This window comes from Oncorhynchus kisutch, linkage group LG7 (genome assembly GCF_002021735.2).
Source record: "Oncorhynchus kisutch isolate 150728-3 linkage group LG7, Okis_V2, whole genome shotgun sequence".
NCBI classification, from domain to species: domain Eukaryota; kingdom Metazoa; phylum Chordata; class Actinopteri; order Salmoniformes; family Salmonidae; genus Oncorhynchus; species Oncorhynchus kisutch.
This window is the reverse complement of record NC_034180.2, coordinates 17,435,534-17,459,498: the sequence shown is the minus strand read 5'-3', so window position 1 is coordinate 17,459,498 and position 23,965 is coordinate 17,435,534. Positions and strand designations below refer to the sequence as shown.

The following is a 23,965-nucleotide window of genomic DNA, read 5'->3' as shown; positions in this document are numbered from 1 at the left end:
TATTGTTTTTTAGCAAAGGTGTTCCTGTTTTTCTCATGTGATTCATTTGCGGAAGCATCATGTGATATCGGTAAGCTATTTTAGATGCAAAAACTCAACTGAACGCAGCTTTCGGTTACCTGACTTCGTAGGAGTTATGTCTTCTTCAAAGTTAGCCCTCGTTTCTGTCGCACTTCTACTGATGATTACTGCATGCAGTTGTAAATATGAGCCTACCTGGGAATCCATCGACTCCCGACCTTTGCCAGAGTGGTATGACCAGGCCAAGTTCGGAATATTCATTCACTGGGGAGTGTTTTCTGTTCCAAGCTTTGGTAGCGAGTGGTTCTGGTAAGCTGGTTAGCCTATACTTTTGTACAATACAGAAAGTAATAAGCTGTTTCTTCCTCACTAGTCCTACTTTAAATGCACAATATACATTTTCTGCTGTGGTCAATTCAATAAATTTGATAGATTACGGAAGAATTTAAATGCTTTGATCAACTGTACCTCACTCCCCAAGCCCATATTTAAAAAAATATATGTTTTATCATGTGTATGGATGTTTACTCCAGGTGGTTTTGGCAGAAGCAGAAGATAAAGTCCTATGTTGACTTCATGCAGAAGAACTATCCTCCAGACTTCAAGTATCAAGACTTTGCACCACAGTTTACAGCTGAGTTCTTTGATCCCAAAGAATGGACTGACATCTTTGCCTCATCCGGGGCAAAATATATTGTCCTCACCACGAAACACCATGAAGGTGTGTGTGTGTGTGTGTTGCTGTAGCCATTTTAATAAAGTAATACATATGATTCCACTAGATTAGGCCTATAAAAATGTATTTGTGGTTTATTGTTATTGTTCTATCTGCAGGCTTCACTCTGTGGGGTTCGGAGAACTCCTGGAACTGGAACGCAGTGGACGTGGGTCCAAAACGTGATCTTGTCGGAGAAATGGCTGGAGCACTCAGAGCCAACAGCGACCTGCGTCTGGGACTGTACCACTCTCTGTTTGAGTGGTTTAACCCGCTTTACGAGCAGGACGCTGCCAACCTGTACACTACCAACCTCTTCCCCACAACTAAGACGCTTCCCGAGCTCTATGAGATCATCAACAAGTACAAGCCGGAGCTGCTGTGGTCCGATGGAGATGGGGATGCTCCTGATAAATACTGGAACAGCACCGGATTCCTGGCTTGGCTATACAACGAGAGGTACAGTCATAGAGATAATAGACAGAATCTACCACACTCCCAAAACATATTAGTGAAGGTGCTAGAGGCTAATTGCAAAACTGAAGAAAGCAGAAAAAATCTGCACACTTCCAGTTGATGCAAATTTCAGTAACTCTTCATTTTAAGGGGTCCTTATTAGTGTAATTACACTAACAAGTATTGTAGTTAATTGTAATAACTCATAGTTACACTGTATTAACATGTAATTGGTGGTAATTGCAGTCTAATGCTTGTTACAAATGGACAAGTTTCCACTAAATTCTTCAATTTAGTGTTTAGTTTCTTCATTGTTGCATCAGATTCAGTAATAACTGTCACAAGATTGTAATCTCTTGTGGACAGATGTACTGGGTGTCCGAGATTACAAAGGTTGAAGGCTCAATGGGCTCTAATTAGCTACCCGTGAATGGGCACTCCAAGATTTTGTTGCTAGGTGTTGCCCCCCAAAAGTGTACCATCTGGTTTAACGTGGTTGAGTTTACAATAACAGATCAGAAATAGGTCAACATTACTAACTGGGGCCTAAAAATGTGTACGTTACCCATTATAACAACGTGTACCTCCTTGCCATCCAAGTGATCCACAAGTACACCACAGAGTACATGTAATATCTGCATTAGTACAATGTAATTGCTAGGTGTTACACAGGATTTAGCTTTTTAAAAGGAAGTGTATCTTGAGGGATACTTACTTGTCATTAATGTGTACTTATATAGTACATTACCCATCCTGACAACCTGGTCCTTATTTTAAGGCTTCCGGAAGCGCCATCCAAGTTGGAGGATAGACGCACTAGTACACCACAAAGTGCATGTAATATCTACAAAAGTACAATGTAATTACTGGGTGTTTACACAGGATTTAGCTAGTTAAAATGAAGTGTATGTTGATGGGTACTTAATGTGTACTTATATAGTACATGATCCATCCTGACCCTTATTTTAAGGCTTCCTGAAGCACCATCCAAGTGAGAAAATAAACTCACTAGTACAACACAATGTAATTACTAGGTGTCCTTACTTGTAATTATTGTTTACCTACAAAATAAGTTACCCATTCTGACAATCAGTTTCTAAAAGCGCCATCCAAGTGAAAAAATTAGTACTGCATAAGTATAAGGTTTTCGTTAGTTCTTACCAGAATTTAGCTATTTAAAGTGAAGTGTAACTTTTTATAGTTATCTATGGGCAATTTCTATATAATTACTCATTACTAAATGAAAAGAACGACCCTGGGTTTATAAGCTCGGAAATCGACTCTGCTGCATGAGCATGCTTTTGCGGGACAGTCGATAGCTCACCGGACCTCGGGCTAGAAGGTCGAGAGTTCGAGACCTGCTCCCTGCCGTTTCATTACAATACCCAGAAACAAAAGATGAGCTTCAACTTTAGTCAACTTAATTGCAACATGTAAAAATACTTGACACTTCTTACAAAATAATAAGGAATTGTATTGTTAGATTAATAATTCGATCAAACAAAGGCGTGTGTGTGTGCCTACTCAATAACATAAAAATAACTTCTAATGGTGACTCAAACCTGTAGCCTATAGTATGGTGAGTAGCCTAGATGGCTAGCTACACTCCCTGCCTGCTCCCTTGCCCTCTCCCTGGGCCTGAGCTTGTATAGCTTACTCCCTGGAACTACAGACCTCCAGGCCTCCACACCTAGTCTCCCTACCCGGTCAACACCCGTCTCCATTGGCCTTAGAGTATACCTTACTCCCTGGAATTACTAAAGCGTCTATAGTCCCGCTGTCAGGATCCACGTGCACCCGGTAACCCGAAACAGGCTCTGTAAACTTGGTATTTCGAAACAGGCTCTGTGCTCCTGGTGACCCGCCCACCTTTGTTCTGCTCACAGACTAAGTCCCCACTCCAACCTCCATGGCTTGGGTGCTGCCCTCAGCCCCTGAGTCTGGCCGTCCCTGCTCGGACTCTGAGTGCCCCCCGCCTTGGGGGAGGCCTCCTTGTGCACCTGGTGACCTTTTGCCTTCCACAGTCCCAACCGACTCGCAGTCCCACCAGAGGACGGGCCCGGGTGGATGGACGTTCACCACCTAGCCCCCTAACTATCCAGAGCCCAATGTCTTATGCCTTCTACCCGCCTGCCTAGGCTCTCTCACACTCTGTGTTTGGCCCTTGGCCCTTCTCTGTGCACCTGGTAACCCGTAAGTAAAGAAGGAGGATGTTGGAGGAAGACTCCTTCTTTCCCAGACAAAAGCTTGGATCAAGGGCTGACTTTCAATAGATTGCAGCGAGTGAGCTGCTCTGCTACGTACGAAACCTTGACCCAGAATCAGCTTGTCTACGAGTGATTTAGCACCAGGTTCAAGAGAGGGGCAGCAAGCTCAACAGGGTCTTCTTTCCCCGCTTATTCCGTCAAGCCCGTTCCCTTGGCTGTGGTTTCAACAGATGGTAGGTAAGGACAGTGGAAATCTCATTCAGCCAATCATGCTCGTCACTAATTAGATGACGATGAATTTGGATGCCTCGAGACTCTTAATAATCTCCCGCAGTTTACCCCAGCTTCATCGAATTTCTTCACTTTGACATGAGGGGGTCACAGCCACGCCGAAGGTGGTTTGAGTGCGACCACGAAGGGTAGCATGCTACGGTCAGATATCATCAAATTGACATCCATTTCAGTCATGCCCGGTGTTATCAGAGGCTTTTCTGTCTTACAAACAGGACATCAGTTGCCGCTACTAACCTTCAGCAGCCTTTAACTGTGTTTTTACACCCAATCGATATCAAGTGCCAGCGCAGTACTTATAGGCTTGAGAACCAAATACCCAATGCAGTATCTAGCGGCACCATCGACCGGGTGCCGGAAGAAGCAACAGAGAATAATCATCCCCTTTCCTCACTTTGACAAGAGGGGGTCACGGGTGATTTCAGTGCGACCGCGGCAGGTTTAACGCACCGTTAAATTTCATCCAAGTTGACATTCAGTGATCCATGCCCAGTGGGAACCTAGGCTTCTTCCGTCTGTTTTATGGTTCCGCAGCAAATAAATGGGCGTGGATGGTACTACCCACATCAGATGTAGGCCTCCCTCCCCAGACAAGCTGGAGATACCTCTCCCCACTTCGTAGGGCATGAGACAGATCCATGCAATGCCCTGTCACTGCGGGGCCAATGGGTTTAGTCTCAGCCTCAAGTCTAGTGAGCGTAGAGGAGACCTCCCCGGCGAGCGCCGTAGCTGGGGAGATCCACGAGAAGGGCCTGGCGCGTGTCCAGAGTTTCCGCCGCCGGTCCCCCCCCCCCCCCCCACTGGTCTGCCTTCGGCCCGCCGACGAACCCCAGCACGCAGCCCCTTGCGAGACCACGCACGAGAAACCGCAAGATGGGCCGTAGAATGAACTTCCAGTGGTTGCGAGGACAATGGAGGAACTGCTCCCACAGCCGCGGCTCGAGCCCAGCCCGACCCAGCCCTTAGAGCCAATCCTTATCCCGAAGTTACGGATTTGTTTTGACAACTTCTCTTAAAACTACATTATTATAACATGCCATAGGTTGTTCACCTTGGAGACCTGCTGCGGATATGGGTACGGCCCGGCGTGAGATTTACACTCTCTCACCCGGGAATTTCAAGGGCCAGGGAAAGCTCACCGGACGCCGCCAAAACCGCAACGCTTTCCAGGGCTTGGGGCCCTCTCTCGGGCCGAACCCATTCCAGGGTGCCCTGTCCTTCACAAAGAAAAAATAACTCTCCCGGGGCTCCCGCCAGCTTCTCCGGGATCAGTTGCGTTACCTCACTGGATGCCTCGTGGTGCCCGTCTCCACCAATCCGTGGACATTCTGAAAGTAGTTTGCTGTCAGTAGGTCTCATTACCAAGGAGCTATTGAAATTATAAAGTTTGAAAAATGAATGGAAAATCGTGTGAGATGAAAATGGACAAACTAAAGGGTGTGCAATATAGAGGGTAGTCAGGGGACATTCTGAACCTTGTTTGATGTCAGTAGGTCACATGACCAAGGAGATATTGAAATGTAAAAATTTAAATAAATAATTTAAAATAGTGTGAGATGTATATCGACAGCAAAAAAGTGTGCAATGTTTGTTTATGCCATTGGGTTTCCTAGAAACAGTTTTGAAGTGTTTTTGTTGTTGTTTTTTTTAGGAGTGAAGGTTAGAGCTATTGACATTTGATTTGTCACTGTTGATGGTCCCTAACTGCTGTTTGTGGACGTAAGGAAAACTACAGGCGAATATCCAACCTGAATCTGTCTTTACCTCGGTAGCTAACTACCAATGTTAAATCGTCTAGCACAATCAATGTTTTGTCACGAACCGGCTCAAAGCCCGTAACAAAGGGAGACAACGTGGAGATAAGGAGTAACAAAATATATATTTATTAACTAAAGCAACTAAGGAAAATATACAATGGTGTGTGTAAGCAGTAATCAGTAGTGTAAGTGAGTGTTTTGCATGCATGAATGTGATAATGCAGGGTGTTGAAAGGTGCCAAAGCAAACAAACAAAAGGCCACCAAGAACCCCAACACAATCTACAAAGGTGTCTGCATGGAGAGAGTCTCCTCCATGAATGTGGAAGAGGTCTATTTATCTTGGGAGACACCTGGCCCAGGTGTTTCCCATAAAGCTGACGACCCTCCCAACTCCGCCCACCGGCATCCTAATAAGGAAACAAGAACAAAGACATAATACGGCAGACAGAGTGGGAGGGTCGTCACAGTTTCCAAAAATGAAAAAGAAATTTCATGGGAAATTTTCTCTCTCTCCTGTGTTTATGTTTTTGACCTACAACGCATGTTTCTTTCAAGGCAATCTTTCATGACTGGATTTTGCACACTGACCATCTACTCGACCGCCTTTCTTTTCGCACTGTTACATGTCAGTGTCTACACATGTAGACACGTTCAAGGTCGTCGTTATTTTGAGTGTATTGCGCAAATGGGCAGATGCCTTAATTCCTGGTATAAATAAATAATTGCACCAATGCATCCCATCCAAAGTGAGTGCTCCTCATCAGTGAAACCCTTGATGGGTTACATGATGGAATAAAAGTTTGTCTTATGACCATTTTTAAATGCATTTATAAACTATTATTCAACCAGGCTTACAATTTGACAAGCACGAATGACTATCTCACAATTTGAACCCTAGCTCTTTATTAATGTGTCAAAAAATTGTTAATTGATGGTTAAAGTAATTGACCCATTGTCAATTGCACCACTAAATTATATAACTTTTTATTTGTTTGTTGTGAACCCGTTTTTTGCCATTGGGGCCTGGGCATCAGACTCCAGATCGTAATTGCAGAGTTGTCAATGAGGTGGTCGGTTTTCAATTGGCTTACACTTTTTTACGTAGGCTGAAATATGGTGCATCGCGATCGGAAACTTTAATTACTCACTCCTGTAATTACAGACTGCATTTAACACCAGTTACATGTTATTACAGTGTAACTACAAATCATTACAGTAGTGTCCAGGGAAACTGGCCGTATATGTATAAAAATCTACACCAATGTCTTTTTGAAGTTTATAGGTCTATTTAATGTGTCAGTTAATGCTATGGAGTATGATGTATGCGCCAACTGTATAAACATCACATGCGTCATGATATGATTTCATGTAATGTGCCCCCACCCAAAGCCCAGTGCGAGAGACCGTGGTGACCAATGATCGTTGGGGCTACGGCAGCATCTGTACCCATGGAGGCTACTACACCTGCGATGATCGCTACCAGCCCGGACACCTGCTCAAACACAAATGGGAGAACTGCTTTACGATAGACAAAGGTTCCTGGGGTTACAGGAGAAACGCCCAGCTTAAAGACTACTTCACTATCGAGCAGCTTGTGGCGGTCAGTTTTAAATGGTTCTGAAAAAGCACTTTATTTTATGGTAAACCGGAGATTCAGACCCTTAAGCTCTCTTACTACCCAATAAAACTTATTCCACTACCATAACACATTTTTGTAGCTGAATCCTGTTTGCATATGATTTAGTATGACTCAAACAGCATAATTTAACTGTAAAGTACACTCAGTCTAAATCACTGTCACTGTTTTTTGGGTAACCTAAATGCTCAACTCGACAGCATGACTTGTTTGGCTTCATTCTTCTCTCCTAGACTAATATATGTACGAAACTAGTAGAAATGTATTTTGTTATAGGGGAGACTGAAATTTGGTTACTTTTCCAGCCCCACACAACTAAACTACGCAACAAAATGTTGCTGGGAGCAGTGCAGGGTTGGCTGCATTCCTGCCTATGGAAGATGTTATAATATTTCATATAGCTGTCATAAAGGCTTTATGACTGCATACTTGTGTCTTGCGTGATTCAGACATTGGTGGAGACCGTGTCCTGTGGAGGGAATCTGCTGCTGAACGTCGGACCTACACATGACGGACGCATCGCCCCCATCTTTGAGGAGCGTCTGAGGCAGATGGGTCAGTGGCTGGGGGTCAATGGAGAGGCCATCTACAACACCACCGCATGGAGGGCCCAGAACGACAGCATCATACCTGGGATCTGGTATGTTCATGATAATAGCAACTAGAAATGTTTTTTTTTTTTTTCATGAAGAAAATGTTTTTACTTTCTTCAACTGTCCAGAAGTAGTTTTATGTTAGTGGAAGAAGTTTAAATTGTTAGAGGCTATTTTAGTAATTTGTTTAATGTCTGTAATATCACGTGTTATTAAGAAAAGAAACTGGAAGCGGTTTAATATTCAAGGTTTTTTACATGATATATTTAGCATTGAATGGAATTAATCCCTGATGTTGAACTAGCCTATTCTTACTTCCACAACGCATTCCAGGATGTACGCAATAGGCATGCCCCTTTTCAAAAAATTCAGGATTAAGGGCAGAGAGAACCCTTGGTTTACTAAGGAACTTTAAAAAATCATAAGGGAACGAAATGCTATGTGGGCTAAAGCAATAGGGACTGGTTTGGCAGATGATTGGATGGCTTTTAAACGTCTTCGAAATATGGGTGTTGCTATGATCCGTAAATTGAAAGCCCTGATGAACTAGAACCCCGCCTCCTACACCTAGCCGCAGACATCATTGCTCCCCCTTAACATGTATTTTTAACTTTATGATTGATGTTAAGGAAATCCCCCACTTATGGAAATCTGCTTTTGTACTGCCTCTCCTGAAAGGTGGAGATCCCTCGCTACTTGACAACTATCGACCCATATCAAAACTGTCTGTACTGTCAAAGGTACCGGAGTCCTTAGTTAGTAGGCAGCTAAAGACCTACTTCCAAGAAAACAACATCTTAAATGGAATGCAATCGGGTTTTAGGTCTGGCCACAGCACTGTTTCAGCAACATTGAAGGTTTTAAATGACATCCACTGTGCTCTTGATAAGAAGTTATATTGTGTGTCTGTTTTTATTGATTTGTCGAAGGCTTTTGACTCCGTAGACCATGCTGTGTTAGTGCAAAGGTTAAAATGTTGTGGAATTACTGGTCATGCTCTAGATTGGTTTATAAATTACCTATCAAATCGTACACAATGTGTAATGGTGGATGGTTGTAAATCTGAGTCCATAGAGGTGTGCTCAGGTGTTCCGCAAGGTTCTATTTTGGGCCCACTGTTGTTCATTTTGTATATCAACAACATTGGGGATCTTATTGAAATAGCGGATGTTCATTTTTATACAGATGATACTGTTCTTTATTCAAGTGGTAGTAGTTTATCTTTAGCTTTTGAAAATGCTCAAAGAGCATTTAACATCATACAATAGAATTTGTATGATTTTAAAGCTGATTCTAAATTCGGGTAAAACAAAATGCATGGTATTTTCAAATGCCAGGCATGTTACAAATCACGTCATTGCTACATTGGCTGGACATACTATAGAGCAAGTTAAAGTGTACAAATATTTGGGTGTGTGGGTTGATGATAAGCTGAGCTTCACTGTGTATGTAGATAACTTGATAAGGAAGCTGAAAATAGGATTTTATTACCGGCATAAGGCTTGTTTTTCTTTTGAGGCCAGGAAGGAGATGGTACGATGTACATTACTGTCGGTTTTAGATTTTAGTGATGTTATATATATATATATATATATATATATATATATATATATATATATATATATATATGCTTTTTCCACCACAGATTTAACCCTCTCTTTAGAATAATTTAAGGAGACAAGCTCCTGTAGTTTCATGTTTTGTAGCTCTTTCCACGTAGAGGGTGGGGGGGGGGGTCAGAGTACTAGAACGCTTTTTTTTACCCAGCTCTGTTGTCAAAGCGATACAGTCCTGTGAGCGTAGGCGATAATTATCAGACAATGACTTTGTCTCAGAAGTGGTAAGGAAGGCCAGCCCACTCCCGAATAGAGGGTGCCGTGATGGGTGAGAGCTTTGGCGTTTGTAACAAGCCTCCGTGCCCCATGGTACAGTGTCCAGCATACGTAATGACACATGACTTATTTCAAAAATAAAAACCCAACTTGAGATTGAGCTTTTTCACACGACCTAAAAGGTGACAGTCATGTAACAAGAAACCCAGGTAAGTTTCTATGTGCTTGCCCTGCCTGGTGACTATACATGGAAGAATCTGAGGTTTCATCTTAAATTTCCTGAAAACCATTAACTTTTAAAAAAAATTATCAGCTTTTAAAAGAGACTTCAGCTGACAACTGAGCCTGGACAATAGTAAAGGCACAGTGTGGTTCAGCAAAGGCCTTATTCAGTGTTGCTGCACAACAATACATTCCAAAAATGTAATTTTGGGTTAGGTCACGGCACGATAAAATGGTCAATTTGACTTACGAACACTGGACTACAAACACTACCACAGACAAAGCCTGACATGCTGCCATCTTGGTTTCTCAGTCTACTGTATGTAGATTGAGTGTAATATTAGTGACAGTTACTGTTGGTGGGTTCTACAATCCTGACAAGTTTTTTTTAATCAAGTTTGACAAATTGGAAATGGCCGTTGTTGCCCTAAATGGAGTGTCAATTTGACCGCAATGACTATTCCTTCACAAACTGTCAGACTAGTAAAGAGACTGTCTGAATGTCATGACTGTCATGCCTACTACTTACTAAAACGACATACTGTGTACTAATCGTACTACATACTATTTACAATGTACTATAATACTAACTAACACGCTGCATATCCTGATTTGGTAGAATATATTTATATTATGATTGCTTATTTTGTAAAGCAGAGAAGTAGACTAATATGTCATACTGTTTAAGTTGTTGGAAAAGTGGTCACATTTTCAGTTGTCTTTTAAAGTTGAGAGAATGTAGTTGACGCCTTTACTAAAACAGCTGTATCGTTTGATTGGTAGAATATATTTCTGTTATAATTTTAAGGTTTGAATAGCAGAGGATATAACTATACCAAGTTTTACCTTACATTTTGTGTTTTTTTTCTATCTTTGGGGAGTGGTCAAAGTAGCTGATTTGTGTCAAGTCAGTTTACAGTGAATGGAATGTTGGAAGTCACATCTTAAGAAGGGGAGTTTTTAACAATGGGAGCTTTAGAATGTTGAAGAAATCCCATCACTCACTCCTGCAAAAAGTATAAATGCTACCAAAAAGTTGTAAACAAGCAACCTAGTCCTGACCAATCTGCCTGTTTTTAAAGGTTGAATCAAATCAAATCAAATTTTATTTGTCACATACACATGGTTAGCAGATGTTAATGCGAGTGTAGCGAAATGCTTGTGCTTCTAGTTCCGACAATGCAGTAATAACGAACAAGTAATCTAACTAACAATTCCAAAAAAACTACTGTCTTATACACAGTGTAAGGGGATAAAGAATATGTACATAAGGATATATGAATGAGTGATGGTACAGAGCAGCATAGGCAAGATACAGTAGATGATATTGAGTACAGTATAACATATGAGATGAGTATGTAAACAAAGTGGCATAGTTAAAGTGGCTAGTGATACATGTATTACATAAGGATGCAGTCGATGATATAGAGTACAGTATATACGTATGCATATGAGATGAATAATGTAGGGTAAGTAACATTATATAAGGTAGCATTGTTTAAAGTGGCTAGTGATATATTTACATTTCCCATCAATTCCCATTATTAAAGTGGCTGGAGTTGAGTCCGTGTCATTGACAGTGTGTTGGCAGCAGCCACTCAATGTTAGTGGTGGCTGTTTAACAGTCTGATGGCCTTGAGATAGAAGCTGTTATTCAGTCTCTCGGTCCCAGCGTTGATGCACCTGTACTGACCTCGCCTTCTGGATGACAGCGGGGTGAACAGGCAGTGGCTCGGGTGGTTGATGTCCTTGATGATCTTTATGGCCTTCCTGTAGCATCGGGTGGTGTAGGTGTCCTGGAGGGCAGGTAGTTTGCCCCCGGTGATGCGTTGTGCAGACCTCACTACCCTCTGGAGAGCCTTACGGTTGAGGGCGGTGCAGTTGCCATACCAGGCGGTGATACAGCCCGCCAGGATGCTCTCGATTGTGCATCTATAGAAGTTTGTGAGTGCTTTTGGTGACAAGCCGAATTTCTTCAGCCTCCTGAGGTTGAAGAGGCGCTGCTGCGCCTTCTTCACGATGCTGTCTGTGTGAGTGGACCAATTCAGTTTGTCTGTGATGTGTATGCCAAGGAACTTAACTTGCTACCCTCTCCACTACTGTTCCATCGATGTGGATAGGGGGGTGTTCCCTCTGCTGTTTCCTGAAGTCCACAATCATCTCCTTAGTTTTGTTGACGTTGAGTGTGAGGTTATTTTCCTGACACCACACTCCGAGGGCCCTCACCTCCTCCCTGTAGGCCGTCTCGTCGTTGTTGGTAATCAAGCCTACCACTGTTGTGTCGTCCGCAAACTTGATGATTGAGTTGGAGGCGTGCGTGGCCACGCAGTCGTGGGTGAACAGGGAGTACAGGAGAGGGCTCAGAACGCACCCTTGTGGGGCCCCAGTGTTGAGGATCAGCGGGGAGGAGATGTTGTTGCCTACCCTCACCACCTGGGGGCGGCCCGTCAGGAAGTCCAGTACCCAGTTGCACAGGGCGGGGTCGAGACCCAGGGTCTCGAGCTTGATGACGAGCTTGGAGGGTACTATGGTGTTGAATGCCGAGCTGTAGTCGATGAACAGCATTCTCACATAGGTATTCCTCTTGTCCAGATGGGTTAGGGCAGTGTGCAGTGTGGTTGAGATTGCATCGTCTGTGGACCTATTTGGGCGGTAAGCAAATTGGAGTGGGTCTAGGGTGTCAGGTAGGGTGGAGGTGATATGGTCCTTGACTAGTCTCTCAAAGCACTTCATGATGACGGATGTGAGTGCTACGGGGCGGTAGTCGTTTAGCTCAGTTACCTTAGCTTTCTTGGGAACAGGAACAATGGTGGCCCTCTTGAAGCATGTGGGAACAGCAGACTGGTATAGGGATTGATTGAATATGTCCGTAAACACACCGGCCAGCTGGTCTGCGCATGCTCTGAGGGCGCGGCTGGGGATGCCGTCTGGGCCTGCAGCCTTGCGAGGGTTAACACGTTTAAATGTCTTACTCACCTTGGCTGCAGTGAAGGAGAGACCGCATGTTTTCGTTGCAGGCCGTGTCAGTGGCACAGTATTGTCCTCAAAGCGGGCAAAACAGTTATTTAGTCTGCCTGGGAGCAAGACATCCTGGTCCGTGACTGGGCTGGATTTCTTCCTGTAGTCCGTGATTGACTGTAGACCCTGCCACATGCATCTTGTGTCTGAGCCGTTGAATTGAGATTCTACTTTGTCTCTGTACTGGCGCTTAGCTTGTTTGATAGCCTTGCGGAGGGAATAGCTGCACTGTTTGTATTCGGTCATGTTACCAGACACCTTGCCCTGATTAAAAGCAGTGGTTCGCGCTTTCAGTTTCACACGAATGCTGCCATCAATCCACGGTTTCTGGTTAGGGAATGTTTTAATCGTTGCTATGGGAACGACATCTTCAACGCACGTTCTAATGAACTCGCACACCGAATCAGCGTATTCGTCAATGTTGTTATCTGACGCAATACGAAACATCTCGGGGGCGGGGCAGGGCCTTATATGCGTCGCGGAAGTTAGAGTAACAATGATCCAAGGTCTTTCCACCCCTGGTTGCGCAATCGATATGCTGATAAAATTTAGGGAGTCTTGTTTTCAGATTAGCCTTGTTAAAATCCCCTGCTACAATGAATGCAGCCTCCGGATAAATCGTTTCCAGTTTGCAGAGTTAAATAAAGTTCGTTCAGAGCCATCGATGTGTCTGCTTGGGGGGGGATATATACGGCTGTGATTATAATCGAAGAGAATTCTCTTGGTAGATAATGCGGTCTACATTTGATTGTGAGGAATTCTAAATCAGGTGAACAGAAGGATTTGAGTTCCTGTATGTTTCTTTCATCACACCATGTCACGTTGGCCATAAGGCATACGCCCCCACCCCTCTTCTTACCAGAAAGATGTTTGTTTCTGTCGGGGGGATTCGTGGAGAAACCCGTTGGCTGTACCGCTTCGGATAGCGTCTCTCCGGTGAGCCACGTTTCCGTGAAGCAAAGAACGTTAGTCTCTGATGTCCCTCTGGAATGCTACCCTTGCTCGGATTTCATCAACCTTGTTGTCAAGAGACTGGACATTGGCAAGAAGAATGCTAGGGAGTGGTGCACGGTGTGCCCGTCTCCGGAGTCTGACCAGAAGACTGCCTCGTTTCCCTCTCTTTCGGAGTCGTTTTTTTGGGTCGCTGCATAGGATCCGCTCCGTTGTACTGTTTGTAAGGCAGAACACAGGATCCGCGTCGCGAAAAACATATTCTTGGTCGTACTGATGGTGAGTTGACGCTGATCTTATATTCAGTAGTTCTTCTCGACTGTATGTAATGAAACCTAAGATGACCTGGGGTACTAATGTAAGAAATAACACGTAAAAAAACAAAAAACTGCATAGTTTCCTAGGAACGCGAAGCGAGTCGGCCATCTCTGTCGGCGCTGGAAGCATTTCAAGTCTGTAATAAAAAAAAATTAAGTGTGATTCCTAAAGCTAATCATTTATTATTATTATTATTATTATTATTATTATTATTAACACCACAGCAGGAGCCCAGAATGACAGCATACAACTTCAATGCCATTCAACTCTCCTTCCGTGGCCTCCAATTGCTTTTAAATACAAGTAAAACTAAATGCATGCTCTTCAACTGATCGCTACCTGCACCTGCCCGCCTGTCCAACATCACTACTCTGGACGGCTCTGACTTAGAATACGTGGACAACTACAAATACTTAGGTGTCTGGTTAGACTGTAAACTCTCCTTCCAGACCCATATCAAACATCTCCAATCCAAAGTTAAATCTAGAATTGGCTTCCTATTTCGCAACAAAGCATCCTTCACTCATGCTGCCAAACATACCCTTGTAAAACTGACCATCCTACCAATCCTCGACTTTGGCGATGTCATTTACGAAATAGCCTCCAATACCCTACTCAACAAATTGGATGCAGTCTATCACAGTGCAATCCGTTTTGTCACCAAAGCCCCATATACTACCCACCATTGCGACCTGTACGCTCTTGTTGGCTGGCCCTCGCTTCATACTCGTCGCCAAACCCACTGGCTCCATGTCATCTACAAGACCCTGCTAGGTAAAGTCCCCCCTTAACTCAGCTCGCTGGTCACCATAGCATCTCCTACCTGTAGCACACGCTCCAGCAGGTTCACCCCCAAAACCAATTCTTTCTTTGGCCACCTCTCCTTCCTGTTCTCTGCTGCCAATGACTGGAACGAACTACAAAAATCTCTGAAACTGGAAATACTTATCTCCCTCACTAGCTTTAAGCACCAACTGTCAGAGCAGCTCACAGATTACTGCACCTGTACATAGCCCACCTATAATTTAGCCCAAACAACTACCTCTTTCCCTACTGTATTTATTTTATTTATTTATTTTGCTCCTTTGCACCCCATTATTTTTATTTCTACTTTGCACATTCTTCCACTGCAAATCTACCATTCCAGTGTTTTACTTGCTATATTGTATTTACTTTGCCACCATGGCCTTTTTTTTTGCCTTTACCTCCCTTATCTCACCTCATTTGCTCACATCGTATATAGACTTGTTTCTACTGTATTATTGACTGTAGGTTTGTTTTACTCCATGTGTAACTGTGTGTTGTTGTATGTGTCGAACTGCTTTGCTTTATCTTGGCCAGGTCGCAATTGTAAATGAGAACTTTTTCTCAACTTGCCTACCTGGTTATATAAAGGTGAAATAAAATAAAATAAAAAATATGTTCTATGGTAAGCCTACCAGATGCTCTCATGACAGGCTTTCGATATAAGTCCACAAAAGGAACCATATGTTCCAAAACTTGTTTGTCCTATAGTTTAAATTAAAGTTAACATTTCTTATTAAAAAAAAGGCACAGCTTTTCACTAATAAACGGCTCATTATTGCTTTTGACTGTGTTCCAATAGGTACACTGCTAAACCACAGGACAAGGCCATCTATGCAACTCTCCTGGACTGGCCTCCAAGCGGATATGTTGTTCTGAATGAACCTATTGTTTCTACAGGAAAGACTCAGGTAAGCTACAGGATCACACAGCTACTTTCTGTATACATTTTCACATGTAGAATGGGTAATTAGATTGAAAATATTGTGTTATCAATTGCAAAAAGAAAATGTATGATATACTGACAATTTCCATTTAAATATATACAACCAGGTAGTGTTGGTTGGCAGTTGGTGAAAGGGACCAAGTTAAAAAAATAATAAAAATAAAAAATGTTTTTTTTTTTTACATCTGAGGAAAACAGGACAGACTGGTAGAACAAACAAGCTACCAAATCTGCATTTCCACTCTGATCACCTGTTATTTGCACAGGTGGTGCTGCTTGGTCACAAGCCACTGTACTGGGAGCCGGTGAAGCCTCGTGGTCTGAAGGTGTTTCTGCCTCAACTGTCTTACAGTCAGATGCCATGTCACTGGGCCTGGACCCTACGCCTGACCGGTGCCGCATAGGAAAGAATGCAGGGCCGTGTTTATTAGCAAAAAAAAAAGAAAACAAAAACAAGTGCTTCTTATTGAACAAGGTCAGATAGTTTGTTTGTCCTTTTTCTTCTGTTTTGTGCCTACTGAATATGACCTGGTTTTAAGCAGAGGGGTGCACTGCTAGGCCACTGCAGACCTGGTGGGAGGGCCTCAATGATGGACTAGCTGTTTTTTCTCGCTTTTCAACTATGGGTGTGTTTGTTTTGCATTGCCTGGTGAGTTTGCACATTTTAGACCATTCCAATGGTCCTGAAGTGAAACCTCCACCCACCTGGGGCACCGGTCAATTCAAATGAGCACACCCAGTTTATATAATTGTGAGGAAGTAAAATAGCTTGCAGATCATGTGCCACTCCTTTTACAGAAGGGCTATACTTTTTCTTAGACCATGAACCTTTGCTTAGATCATGGTTTAAACCATTGGTCTAAAATGGCTAGCTGCTAGCTTTTATCATAGGCCAACCCAACCTAGCCAATTGGCCATTTTAGACCAATTGTTTAAACCATGGTGTAACCAAAAGTTCACAATGGCCCCAGAGTTTTTTTTTTAAGTGTGTGTGGGGAGGACCTTTCTTTGTGGAAAACTGATGGTAATTCTGAAACTTAGAGGCCAGTATGGAACCTGAATTTAAACAATTGTTTCATCTGTTTTTTATTTTAGTTAAGAAGACTAATGAAATTGATTTTAAATTACTTGAATAATTTTTGTGATTGGTATTTAATAATGATTTTTGCACTTTTTCTAAGGGATTGATGCTGTATGCACTGAAATTGAACATGTGAATTTCAAAGGCTTTTATCAGATTTGTATATTGTTTTCAGGATTGTGACTGACCATCACAGAAACTTCTTAAACTAATGCCAATCCATTTATGTACTTTTTATTAGGAATTGAATGCATTTGATACGTTTTAATTGTGTTGTACGGCTTTACAAATGACATAAAATGTATTTGAATTGAATAAACCTTTAACTGTTATCAAATATTTTGGCCAACAAAATTGTATCCATAAATGCCGCAGGTTATTGTAAAACAGTAATGATACATAGCATAGCCTCTTCCAGTTTCGGGAGAGTACGTTTATCCTCTGTCAAATGCTTGGCCGATCAGCGGTACGCGAGCCCCCTCTACTGCCTACCGTCAGCACTATCAAGCAACATGTGGTAACATGTCTTAACGCACCGATGCATGTCACAATTCGACAGACCAGCGCGTTCAGCTATAGAGAATGGAGGCAAATATCCACTGCATTTCTCTCCGACTGTAAACGCAACCTTGAATAGGATACGATTAGAACTAGTCAAGCACACATGATTCCAACACAGGTCCTGTATTCCGATTTGCGGTATAGGCTATGCGGTCTTTTTTTGTTAGTTAGCATGCGCTTAATTTCAACCGTCAGTCGTTGTAGCCTACTTTTAATTTAATGTCCAGAAGTAAAAAGGACAATTTCTTAAATCGAAGCCTTCAAGTGTGAACGATACCTATATGTCCAATCTGTGAGCATTGCAACGTGTCTCAATGTTGTCTGTCTACTCCTATCTGTAATGCACGCGCTTGGCCTGTGCCTTGTGGAGAGAGGAGGTTTTTCGGAATTGTTACGAAAATGTTCCATGACGTGAAATAGGGGGTGAGCAAGGGGTTCTCATGTTCCATCGGTCTATTTCTCAGGATAGGATACTTAGACCTTAGAAGACACCAGTTCCGCAAGAGAAAGCACACTGCTAATGTATGTTAGACTGGTCATATCTGTTCTTTCTCTTATCATGGAGAGAAGGACATTTGATTCCAGCCAGGATGCCAAGAGAGGAAAGCAAGCCTTCTTGGGAATGTCAGTGCAATTTCATGTTGTTTTCTCTGATCAAGCCATATCTTAAAAGCAGTGGTGGGCCGTCAGGGCCAGCAAGGCCTTCTCTGCTGGCCTAAACATCATCAGAATATAATTTAAAAAATATATTTTCCCACTAATATGTATTAAATTATTCCCCAGAGTAAGAGTTACACTCTTCATTTCATAGCGTTCCTCTTGGTTGCACTGCTTCCAGCCCCAGGTTGAGATTTGGAGGGCTGGTCTTTATCTTAGATCTTTTATCCAATCATATTCAGCCAGGGGTCTAAAATCTAAATCCAATCATGTGTTGCCAGGGGTCTAAAATCTGCCCTCAGGCCTTCAGAATCAACGCTTGTAGCTTAAAGTGAATGGAAATAAAAATTTAGTGTCAACCAATCAGCTTTAGAGTTGGCTATTGTACGCCTGCTAGCTGGCTCCAGTGTTACACAGGAGCCAGCTAGCAGGCATAGTGCGTGCACGTATTTTGATTGGATTACCAATATTGAGAGGCAGGTCCCAGAACTAGGAAACTGAAATTGATCAACGAATTAATTCGCGTACTACTAAACTTTTTTCAACCCACAATGGCGGAAGGAGAAGATATCGATTTGGTCGAGGATATAATTATAACGCCATTCTCAAGACAAACTTTTCAAGAAAAGTTAGACATTGTCAGGAGAGGTAGATGCCGACGCTACAAAGCCTGTCACAGGCGGGAAAGGGGTTCATTCGCCACTTTCAACTATGGGCGCTATCAATGACTCACAGGCTCCGAGAAGCACTGCAAACTGTACTGCTGGGAATGCCTATTATTTGCAAGTGATCGATTTGGTGTTTGGAGCCACACTGGCTTTGCAAACCTGAGTTGTCTAACCAAGGCAGCAACGAGACACCAAAGTACGGCTGGGCACTTACAAGCAATGGTTCTTTTGGAAACTTTTGGGGACACCCGAGTGGATCTACAGCTCAACGAACAAGCGCGCAGGGCAACGAAGCCGCACAATGAAAAGGTATTGTACTCTTCCCCTGCAATTCTCTGAATAAAAATGTCAATTTCAAGGTGGCGCAATGCCTGGTTATACAGTGTTTCTGTCTAAATGTATCGTGTCTAGAGCCATGGCATCATAATGATGGTAATAAGAGGTGGATTAATTCAGGTGGGACTGTGTAGGACTTCACTGAAGGCCCAGGCCCCAGAACCACGGCACGCTACTGCTTAAAAGTAGACTGCCCTCTTCAAGACAGTCATGAAGAGGGCACAACAAAACCTATTCCCCCTCAGGAGACTGCAAAGATTTGGCATGGGTACTCGGGTTTTCAGATCCTCAAAAGGTTCTACAGCTGCACCATCGAGAGCATGCACCACTGGTTGCATCAATGCCTGGTATGGCAACTGCTCGGCATGCAACCACAAGGCACTACAGAGGGTAGTGCGAACAACCCAGTACATCACTGGGGACAAGCTTCCTGCCATCCAGGACCTCTACACCAGGCGGTGTCAGAGGAAGGCCCTAAAAATGGTCAAATACTCCAGCCACCCTAGTCATAAACTGTTCTCTCTGCTACCGCACGGCCAGCGGCACCGGAGTGCCAAGTCTAGGTCCAAGAGGGTTCTAAAACAGCTTCTACCCCCAAGCCATAAGACTCATGAGCATTTAGTCAAATGGATACCCAGACTATTTGCAGTGCCCCTCCCCTCACACCCCTCTTTACACCACTGCTACGCTCTGTTGTCATCTATGCATAGTCACTTTAATAACTCTACCTACATGTACATACTACCTCAAACAACCTGTGCCCCTGCACATTGACTCTGTATCGGTACCCCTCCTGTATATAGTCTCGCTATTGTTATTTCACTGCTGCTCTTTACTTGTTACTTTTATCTCTTATTCTTATCCGTATTTCTTTTAACTGCATTGTTGGTTAGGGGCCCGTAAGTAAGCATTTCACTGTTCTGTTCTATTCAGCCCATGTGACTAATACAATTTTATTTGATATGGTCCCACAGTTGACAGTGCATGTCAGAGCAAAAGCCAAGCCATGAGGTCGAAGGAATTGTTTGGAGAGCGAAGAGACAGACAGAATTGTGTCGGCACAGATCTGGGAAGGGTATCAAAACATTTTTACAGCATTGAAGGTCCCCAAGAACACAGTGGCCTCCATCATTCTTAAATGGAAGAAGTTTGGAACCAAGACTCTTCCTAGAGCTGGCCGCCCAGCCAAACTGAGCAATCGGAGAGAAGGGCCTTGGTCAGGGAGGTGACCAGGAACTCAATGGTCACTCTGACAGAGCTCCAGAGTTCCTCTGTGGAGATGGGAGAACCTTCGAGAAGGACAACCATCTCTGCAGCACTCTACCAATCAGGTCTTTATGGTAGAGTAGCCAGACAGAAGCCACTCCTCAGTAAAAGGCACATGACAGCCTGCTTGGAGTTTGCCAAAAGGCACCTAAAGGACTCTGAGACCATGAGAAACAAGATTCTCTGGTCTGATGAAAACAAGATTGAACTCTTTACCCTGAATGCAAAGCGTCACGTCTGGAGGAAACCTGGCACCATCCCTACGGTAAAGCATGGTGGTGACAGCATCATGCTGTGGAGATGTTTTTCAGCTGCAGGAACTGGGAGACTTGTCAGAATCGAGGGAAAGTTTAACGGAGCAAAGTACAGAGAGATCCTTAATGAAAACCAGCTCCAGAATGCTCAGGACATCAGACTGGGTCGAAGGTTCACCTTTCAACAGGACAACGACCCTAAGCACACAGCCAAGACAGCACAGGAGTGGCTTCAGGACAAGTCTCAATGTCCTTGAGTGGCCTAGCCAGTGCTTGGGACAGTCCTGAAAATAGTTGTGCAGAGACTCTCCCCATCCAACCTGACAGAGCTTGAGAGGATCTGCAAAGAATAGGAGAAACTCCCCAAATACATGTGTGCCAAGAATTGTAGCGTCATACCCAAGAAGCCTCGAGGCTGTAATCACTGCCAAAGGTGCTTCAGCAAAGTCTGAGTAAAGGGTCTGAATACTTATGTAAATGTGATATTTCTGTTTTTTATTTTTGTATTTATACATTTGTACAATTTTCTAGAAACCTGTTTTTGCTTTGTCATTAGGGGGTATTGTGTGTTGATTGATGAGGGGGGAAAACTATTGAATCAATTTTAGAATAAGGCCGTATTGTAACTAAATGTGGAAAAAGTCAAAGGGTCTGAATACAAATGCACTGTATGACTTATATCCTTATTGGCTCACTACTAGAGGGTGGTGTGTGTGTGTGTGTTTGGTTTCACTATCCTTGTGGGAACCAGAAATCCTCACAATGATTGTAATTGGGACATTTTACCAGTCTCCACAAGGAAAAAGGCTTTTAGTCTTAGGGTTTGGGTTAAAATTAGGGTTAGGCATTTGGTGTTAAGGTTTAGGGAAAATAGGATTTTGAATGGGAATCAATTGAATGTCAATCAATCAAGGATAGTAAAACAAACGTGTGTGTGTGCACAGAGCCAAGCAGTGTGTGTGGGAGGTCTAGGGGACAGACCATGGGTGCATCCCAACTGGTACCCTATTCCCTATATGGGTCCTGGTCAAAAGTAGTGCACATTATAGGGAATAGGGTGCCATTTGTGACAGAGCATTATATTTATAGATTGGCAACTTGACCTTCACTGCACAGTATCAGCCATTTTAGTGTCGCTCCTCCAGATACTGAATACAGACAGGTAGCATAATGGATTTAGCTGCAATGCAGTGCAGTTTAGCTTCAAGCCTAAATTATTATCCCTATATGTACTAGTACTACACTTAGTAAAGCAGTCCCATATACTGTATATCGGCGTCTTTTCTTCTTGATATGTTGCATTTTGAATAACTTCGTTTAGAGTAAATTTAAGTTGTACTTTGGGTATGTCTGGACAGAACTGTGAAGTTTATGTATAACGATAAGGGCATTTATATTATTTTCATATAACTGTTACATAAGTTTAGTAAGCAACCCTTTGTTATGCTGTGTAGGTTTTATGTTAACAATAAGCCTATCCTAAAATGTTTTTAACTACAGTACATAAATGGTGCAAACCCTACCAAGGACTCCTTTTCATTGCAGCATCCAGTTGTTCTCACCCAATAACACCTACTGAAACTGAAGAGGGGGATTGTCACGACTTCTGCCGAAGTCGATGCCTCTCCTTGTTCGGGCGGTGCTCGGCGATTGACGTCACCGGTCTTCTAGCCATCATTGATCTATGTTTTATTTTCCATTGGTTTTGTCTGGTCTTCTTACACACCTGGGAGTCATGGCAGTTATTCATAGTTGTGTTAATTGTATTGTATTAAAAGGGCAAGATTCACACAAATGACAGAGATGCACATATTGTATCCATAGTTATGTTACATGTAATGATTTGTGCACAGTAGTTCAAATACACTATATATACAAAAGTATGTGGACACCCATTCAAATGAGTGGATTCGGCTATTTCAGCCACAACTATTGCTGACAAGTGTATAAAATTGATCGCACAACCATGCAATCTCCATAGACGAACATTGGCAGTTGAGTGGCCGTATTGAATATTGGCAGATTCCAGGAGAACGCTATCTGCCCCAATTCATAGTGCCAACTGTAAAGTTTGGTGGAGGAGGATTAATGGTCTGTGGCTGTTTATCATGGGTCGAGCTAAGCCCCTTAGTTCCAGTGAAGGGAAATCTTAATGCTGCAGTATTCTAGATTATTCTGTGCTTCCAACTTTGTGGCAACAGTTTGGGAAAGGCCCCTTCCTGTTTCATCATGACAATGCCCTGTGCACAAAGCTAGGTCCATACAGAAATGGTTTGTCGAGATTGGTGTGGAAGAACTTGACTGGCCTGCACAGAGCCTTGACCTCAACCCCATCAAACTCTTTTTTTGGATGAATTAGAGCGCCGACTGCGAGCCAGGCCTAATTACCCAACATCAGTGCCCCGACTTCACTAATGCTGTTGTGGCTGAATGGAAGCAAGTCCCCACAGCAAAGTTCCAACATCTAGTGGAAAGCCGTCCCGGAAGAGTGGAGGCTGTTATAGCAGCAAAGGGGGGACCAACTCCATATTAATGTCCATGATTTTGGACGAAGATGTTCAATGAGAAGGCGTCCACATACTTTTGGTCACGTAGTGTAGATCAAATTCAGTTTAAATTAGAACTTTTTTTTTTAAAGATGAAAGAAATAATTGTAATTACGTTCATAAACAATTAATGCTTAAAAATGACTGTGGGTGTAGATGTGACTGCAGTAGTATAAAGGCTGCACAGTATACAGCCAGCTCAGACTGAACAAAGCATTGATAAGGGAACAGAACGGAACAGAGTTTTATTGCCCAACCAAGGATGGAAAAGTTCCTTTGGCATCACCTTACAAGCGCTTTAGGCTGCACTTCTATATAATAAGACAGTTTGCTCTCCTGCGGTTGGTGTCCTAATTTTAGCCAACAAATTATGCTTTGGGACATTTTCACCGTTGTTGGTCCACTTCTGAATTCAAACAGTTTAACCACCAGGTTCGGAAGATAGAGAGAGCATGGCATAGGAGCTAAACAGACCGTGGAAGAGTGGTGTTAGGCTATAGTGATTCAATCTCATTCAAATTGCAACCCCCTCTTTATACTGTACAAGTGCATACCTATATATGATGAGGATATACAGTACCAGTCAAATGTTTAGACACACCTACTAATTCAAGGGTTTTTCTTGATTTTTACAATTTTCTACATAGAATAACAGTGAAAACATCAAAACTATGAAATAACACACATGGAATCATGTAGTAACCAAAAAGTGTTAAACAAATCTAAATATATTTTATATTTGAGATTCTTCAAAGTAGCTACCCTTTCCGCACTCTTGGAATGATCTCAACCAGCTTTATGACCTGGAAATCCTTTCAATTAACAAG

General features: G+C 42.9%; 1 protein-coding gene across 1 annotated transcript; it reads left to right on the top strand.

The window, feature by feature from the left end:
- Nucleotides 1-30: 30 nt before the first annotated feature.
- On the top strand, nucleotides 31-17,189 carry fuca2 (alpha-L-fucosidase 2). The gene is made up of 7 exons (XM_020487567.2): nucleotides 31-330; nucleotides 555-742; nucleotides 856-1,195; nucleotides 6,839-7,049; nucleotides 7,535-7,725; nucleotides 15,626-15,734; nucleotides 16,036-17,189. Exons 1-7 carry the CDS (start codon nucleotides 137-139, stop codon nucleotides 16,171-16,173), a joined length of 1,371 nt encoding a protein of 456 aa, XP_020343156.1. The 5' UTR covers nucleotides 31-136; the 3' UTR covers nucleotides 16,174-17,189.
- The last annotated feature ends 6,776 nt before the right edge of the window (nucleotides 17,190-23,965 follow it).